This window comes from Struthio camelus, chromosome 1 (assembly GCF_040807025.1).
Source record: "Struthio camelus isolate bStrCam1 chromosome 1, bStrCam1.hap1, whole genome shotgun sequence".
NCBI lineage: Eukaryota > Metazoa > Chordata > Aves > Struthioniformes > Struthionidae > Struthio > Struthio camelus.
Window position 1 is genome coordinate 148647250 of NC_090942.1, and position 6519 is coordinate 148653768.

The 6519-nt window shown below is 57.4% G+C and overlaps 1 protein-coding gene across 1 annotated transcript; it reads right to left on the reverse strand.

The window, feature by feature from the left end:
- Nucleotides 1-325: 325 nt before the first annotated feature.
- LOC138061118 (uncharacterized) lies at nt 326-6297 on the reverse strand. The gene is made up of 7 exons (XM_068909505.1): nt 6241-6297; nt 5678-5756; nt 3586-3645; nt 3042-3113; nt 2715-2786; nt 1960-2107; nt 326-844 (listed from the first exon to the last, which is right to left on the reverse strand). The coding sequence occupies exons 1-7, from the start codon at nt 6295-6297 to the stop codon at nt 448-450; spliced, it is 885 nt and encodes a 294-aa protein (XP_068765606.1). The 3' UTR covers nt 326-447.
- Nucleotides 6298-6519: the final 222 nt, after the last annotated feature.

Below are 6519 nucleotides of genomic sequence, written 5' to 3' on the forward strand. Positions count from 1 at the left end.
GCTTTGGCCTGCCTTGTTCCTGCAACATGGGGACATGTCAAGGTGTCCTGTTGGCATGGGTCGGGGCCTGGGTGGTGTGCCAAGTGTTGTGGGGCTGCCCTGGGAGGGCCGGGGCAGTGGAGCAGGGGCAGTTGCCCTGCAGCCCCCAGCCTGGGAGCCCTAGGACAGGCAGGAGAGACCCAGCAGGGCAAGGGGGCCGCTCTGCTTAGCATGCTGAGCTGGGCACGCTGGAGATGCTGAAGGCTGTGAGCTGTCAGTTGCTCCGGCTGCCCTCTCTGCTGCGGAGCTCTTTTGGCAAGGGCATGCAAACAACGCTTGAGCACTTCCCTTTAGCACTCTTTTTTATTCTAGAATCCTTGGCTGCCCCCACAACCCAATCGAAATCCCAGCCGCCCCTCACTGCCCGGCCCTAGTGAGGGTGGTGGCCCCGGTGCGGCCCAGCGAGCCCTACATGTCCCGTCCCATCCCGTCCGGAGGCAGCTGGTCCCGGCGAGACAGGCAGAAGACACAGGTGGCACGTCCGGGGGGTAGCGGAGGCGGTTTTGGAGGGAGCCTAACAGCGACAGGCGCAGCAAGTGGCAGCTGCTGCTTGGCCTGGGGCTGCATGTGGGGAGCGGCCATTGGCTGCTGGTGGCACCAGGGCTGCTGGTGCCCAGGCACCGGGGCAGAGCTGGGGGGCTGCAGGGACTGCAGTGGGGGTTGGTGGGCTGGTTTTCCAGGCGGGACAGGTGGACGCTGGTGTTGTGTCCAGTTCTCCAGGGCGCCGGGGTGGGTGGGCTGGGTGTCTGGGTGCCAGGGGTGGCCGCTGGTGCCTGGTCCCGATCCAGGGGCTGCGCGGTGGTGCCTGCGGGGAGAGGCGGCTGTTTAGGACATGCGGGCTGCTTGTGTCGCTGTTTGTGACGAGTGCCCAGCCTTGCCAGGGGCGCAGCAACCCCACAGTGTGGACGGGCTCTGAGGGCCGCAGCTCCGGGCCCCAGCAGCCCCCTGGCTGGGTGACCAGCCCCCACGGCTGAGGTGAGGCAGCCGCGGGCCTGGCACCCTTGCTGCGAACAGGAGCTGTAGGCTACCAAAAACTACAGGTCGGAAGCAGGCCACGCCCATGCCCACGCCCACACCCACGCAGCTTGAGTTTTGCTCGCCTGCCCCAGCCACCCAAGTCTAGTGTCCCCTCAAGTTCTTCTCGCCCCGCATCCTGGTGACCTGCCTTCTCGGCCCATGCTGGGGAGGAGAGCTAACTTTGGGAAACAGCGGGGACTGAGGCACTGCACAGTATGCCAGAATCCAGGAGAGCCGCCACGTCTTACTCCTCAGCGTGCCTGACAAAGAGCAATACTCAGCTTTCCTGGCCATCCCTGAGGAAACAAGATCGCATCTTCTGCTCCACTCAATGCTCTTGCCGCTCTCTTTGGAATATGTCTCCAAAGTACAAAATGCCTGCCTGTGCTGCAGACGCACACATTGGGAGTGTGCAGACTCAGATGTTACAGGGTCCTTCTCCAGAGCAATGCCTAGAGCTGGGAAGGCGTCATCACCACCAGAGAGCTGAGCTGCTCTGATAGCCAGGCTGAGGAGCACAGACAGAATTTATGGCACGAGATAACATGGGGATTTCTGTTGCCAGATTCCCGGGCAACTGTAGCCATGGCAGTTCTCGCTCTCTCTGGCACTCTCACCCTTCCTGGTTTCTCCTTCTGCCTTTACTTTGCCTTTGGCTCTGGCTGGGGCTTCTCTTCTAGCCACAGTGCCTGTCTTAGCTACTACTGGCAACAGTAAGAACGGGTTTCAGGAACGAACGCTCACTGCTGTGAACCAAGGGGCCAAGGACAAAGCCTTCCACCCACAATGTCAAGAGAATACCGTCAGTACCTAACTTTGCCCTCCAGAAGACGACCACTGTAAACTCCTCCTTGCTAACAGCAGCCGCCTGCTACAGAATTTTAGCAAAAAAGGCCAACTCACTGTTTCCTCTTCCTCAGCACCAAAGCAACTGTGCAACACAACAGTGCCGCAGCCAGGAGGAAACCCAAGACTGTTGCCGTGACCACCACGCGATGCTTCTGGACGTCTTTCGGGTCTGCAGCATCTGCGCTTCTCCCACCAGCCACACCTGGAGCAAGTTACACAAGGCCATGTGTTCTTGTGCTCTGCACTACTGAGAATCTCACAAGGGGGTTGACGTTGCCAGGACTCTTTCTTTCTCGCTTTCTTTGCAGCTCCGCAGGAGTGAACCCTCGGGCACTGCAACGGTGCCTTGCTTTTGGGAGCAGCAAAGGGAACTCCCAAGTCATTGCAAAGGAATGCCCTCTGGAGTCTCTCTTTAGCCTCTCAGCTTTGTTTACGTTCTGGGTGGCCACCATCCGGATTCTCCAATGTGATGGGTTTGCTCCCCCTCTCTTGTGATCCTTTACATTCCCCAATTCCCGCTGAGCTCTCTCACCTTTGTGTGGCTCAACAGTGCTGTAGCATGGAGGCATGCTGTGACCCTTTGCGACAAGTTGTCCCACGGAACAAAACTCATTGGGCCAGGAGGAGAGCACACAGGAGAGCTCATGTGGTTGACCAATAACTCCTTTGAGTGTCGTGGTCAAAACCCTTCCCAGGGTCCGGAAGTGCCGCCCCGACCCTTCCCTCCCAGCTCTGCCCCCTCGCCCCAAGGGGATGGAGTTTTCCGGACTCCTCTCTCACTTAGGCATCCCCCCAAGACTGCTCAGTACCTCGGTGCCTTGGAAAAAAGGAGTATTTCCTGCCGCGGCTGGCTTCTCTTGCCTCTGCCGCTCTTGGAAGCACTGTCAAGGATCAGAGAAAGGCAAAGCCTCAGCATTGCTCAGGCACACAGCATGCAGAAGGACGGACGAGCTTCCCTCCAACGCCCTGCCCGACCTGTCCCTCCGGGCCATTGCTTTGGGCCTCCTTTTGCAGGAGGCATCCCACCGGCTGCTGCTTTAGGGCCTAGGGCCTCCAGGGACTGCCTGCAAGTTCTGGGATGCAGGGACTGCAGGAGGTCAAGTCAATTCAGAGTCACCTATCTGCTGCCTGCTCACCTCCAGGATATCCCTCAGGCTCAGGTCCAGGCTCCAGAGGAAGAAAGGAATCTCCAGACCCTACGGCCACAGCTGTAACCAAACACACATAGGAGCAGCTCCCATTATACATATATTCCCATCTACTTCCGCACATTTGGACGGGAATGGATGGCCGGGGGGCATATAATTACACCAAGGCACTTGTCTCGCCCTTCCACTCACAAGCCCCTTGCCAGTGCTTACGGGGTGCCTACACTAGCACCACGGGGGTACAAATCAAAGCATACAGGGAGCTGCCGGGGGAAAGGACGCCCTGCACTTCACACAAGCTGTCAACTCAACCCCAACAGGCCTGCAGCCTTTGCAGTATGCACTGCAAGCAGCACAAAGACTCCCCAAGGAAAAGCACCCTCCAGCAGACCACTGAAGGCCTCCCAAGTCCTACTCTGCAACTTGGGGGGTCTGAGCAACAGCCAAGGACTTACTCAGTTACGCGCCACAGGAAGAACAGTTTGCAAGGTGAAAGCTTATTCTGGGCAGTGAACAGAGCTTGACTACTTACCCCGGGGATCCTCCTGAGGCACGAGAACAGGATACGCCCGAAAAGCTCCATAACCATCGCCTGTAGGCAGAGCACAAACCCAACACCTTGCTCACAAGATTTCCTTACAATCTTCTTTGAAGCTTCTCCACAAAGCAGTTGCACTGAATGGAAGGGGGGCCAGGCAATCACAGGGGACATATCTGCAGGTGGCGGCTCTGAAAGCGGTGGCGCGGCAGGCGTCACCTTTTACCTGCGACCTGGCAGCTCTCCAAGGAAAAAAATGCTCACAATTTACCCCTGGCATCCCCACGAGGATCAACAACACTTGCACGACCTCCGGAGGAAGTATGGTGTACAGCTGCACGTGAGCTCAAGGCTACTTAAGGCCGTGCTTATTCTTTCAGGCAAGTTAAAATTGACTACGTACCCCTCGGAAGGTCCTGAGGCTCAGCACCGGGAGCCAGGCGAGAAGCTGGAAAACCCTCAGCTACAGCCACATCTGTAGCCAAACACACACGGGAACAGCTCTCGTTATATAGTTCCATATGCTTCCTCTGATTTCTATGGTCGTGAATAACGGGGAACATACAATCACAGCATGCTTGCACTCATGCGCATCTTGCAAACACAGAGCGGGTGTCTGCAGTGGCACCGTATGGGTACCCATCTAAGCAGGCACGGAGCTGCTGGGGGAAAGGACGCCCTGGAGTTCACCCAAGCTGTCCACTCAACCCCATCACGCCCGAGTCCCCCTCTGCTCTCTGCGGGGTCGCAGCATTGGCCAAGGACGTCTCCCAGTAAATGGCACATGAATGCAACAGTGCAAAGCAAAGACTCATTCCTCATTCCATGCAGGGAATGCACCTTGACCCCTTACCCCCGGCAGGCCCCTGCGGCTCCAAAACCAGATCCAGCGGAGAAGCTGGAAGGCCACTGCCTACAGGAACACCTGTAATCCAGCACAGACCAGCTTACCTTCCAGGCCGCAACATACTTCTGCAGAAGGGCGTTGCAGTGAATGGAAGGGGAGCATGGGAGCGCTTGGATGCACATGGAGCTCGAGAGTCTCACAGCTGCAGAGGGCCCGGGGGGACCTGTGGCCTGGCACCTGGCACCTTTCAAAATCCCCCGTCAAAGCGCTACCCAAGAGCCCCCAAGGACCCCCACGGCAAACACATGGCCCCTCGGTGCCTTCTTCTCAGAGGTCGCTAACGTCCACCAAGGAAGCCAGAACTGTGCCAGCCGGCAACCCTCAGCGCCCCTGACGACAGAAACGATCGTTTCCCCTGCGCGGGCACCACAGAGCCCTGGCCAGGCAAAGCCAGAAGCAGCGCAACAAAATCAAGGCAACAAAATCAAGGGAACTCCCAAGTCATTGCAAAGGAATGCCCTCTGGAGTCTCTCTTTAGCCTCTCAGCTTTGTTTACGTTCTGGGTGGCCATCATCCGGATTCTCCAATGTGATGGGTTTGCTCCCCCTCTCTTGTGATCCTTTACATTCCCCAATTCCCGCTGAGCTCTCTCACCTTTGTGTGGCTCAACAGTGCTGTAGCATGGAGGCATGCTGTGACCCTTTGCGACAAGTTGTCCCACGGAACAAAACTCATTGGGCCAGGAGGAGAGCACACAGGAGAGCTCATGTGGTTGACCAATAACTCCTTTGAGTGTCGTGGTCAAAACCCTTCCCAGGGTCCGGAAGTGCCGCCCCGACCCTTCCCTCCCAGCTCTGCCCCCTCGCCCCAAGGGGATGGAGTTTTCCGGACTCCTCTCTCACTTAGGCATCCCCCCAAGACTGCTCAGTACCTCGGTGCCTTGGAAAAAAGGAGTATTTCCTGCCGCGGCTGGCTTCTCTTGCCTCTGCCGCTCTTGGAAGCACTGTCAAGGATCAGAGAAAGGCAAAGCCTCAGCATTGCTCAGGCACACAGCATGCAGAAGGACGGACGAGCTTCCCTCCAACGCCCTGCCCGACCTGTCCCTCCGGGCCATTGCTTTGGGCCTCCTTTTGCAGGAGGCATCCCACCGGCTGCTGCTTTAGGGCCTAGGGCCTCCAGGGACTGCCTGCAAGTTCTGGGATGCAGGGACTGCAGGAGGTCAAGTCAATTCAGAGTCACCTATCTGCTGCCTGCTCACCTCCAGGATATCCCTCAGGCTCAGGTCCAGGCTCCAGAGGAAGAAAGGAATCTCCAGACCCTACGGCCACAGCTGTAACCAAACACACATAGGAGCAGCTCCCATTATACATATATTCCCATCTACTTCCGCACATTTGGACGGGAATGGATGGCCGGGGGGCATATAATTACACCAAGGCACTTGTCTCGCCCTTCCACTCACAAGCCTCTTGCCAGTGCTTACGGGGTGCCTACACTGGCACCACGGGGGTACAAATCAAAGCATACAGGGAGCTGCCGGGGGAAAGGACGCCCTGCACTTCACACAAGCTGTCAACTCAACCCCAACAGGCCTGCAGCCTTTGCAGTATGCACTGCAAGCAGCACAAAGACTCCCCAAGGAAAAGCACCCTCCAGCAGACCACTGAAGGCCTCCCAAGTCCTACTCTGCAACTTGGGGGGTCTGAGCAACAGCCAAGGACTTACTCAGTTACGCGCCACAGGAAGAACAGCTTGCAAGGTGAAAGCTTATTCTGGGCAGTGAACAGAGCTTGACTACTTACCCCGGGGATCCTCCTGAGGCACGAGAACAGGATACGCCCGAAAAGCTCCATAACCATCGCCTGTAGGCAGAGCACAAACCCAACACCTTGCTCACAAGATTTCCTTACAATCTTCTTTGAAGCTTCTCCACAAAGCAGTTGCACTGAATGGAAGGGGGGCCAGGCAATCACAGGGGACATATCTGCAGGTGGCGGCTCTGAAAGCGGTGGCGCGGCAGGCGTCACCTTTTACCTGCGACCTGGCAGCTCTCCAAGGAAAAAAATGCTCACAATTTACCC

Bases quoted from the DNA above. Each gene is read 5' to 3' on its own strand.
- LOC138061118 (XM_068909505.1), bottom strand. From the start codon at position 6,297: ATGGTTATGGAGCTTTTCGGGCGTATCCTGTTCTCGTGCCTCAGGAGG. The intron at 3,114-3,585 runs GTAAGTAGTCAA...GTTTGGTTACAG, and splicing joins GCCTCAGGAGGATCCCCGGG to CTGTGGCCGTAGGGTCTGGA. The intron at 2,108-2,714 runs GTACTGAGCAGT...AACTTGCTCCAG, and splicing joins CTTTTTTCCAAGGCACCGAG to GTGTGGCTGGTGGGAGAAGC.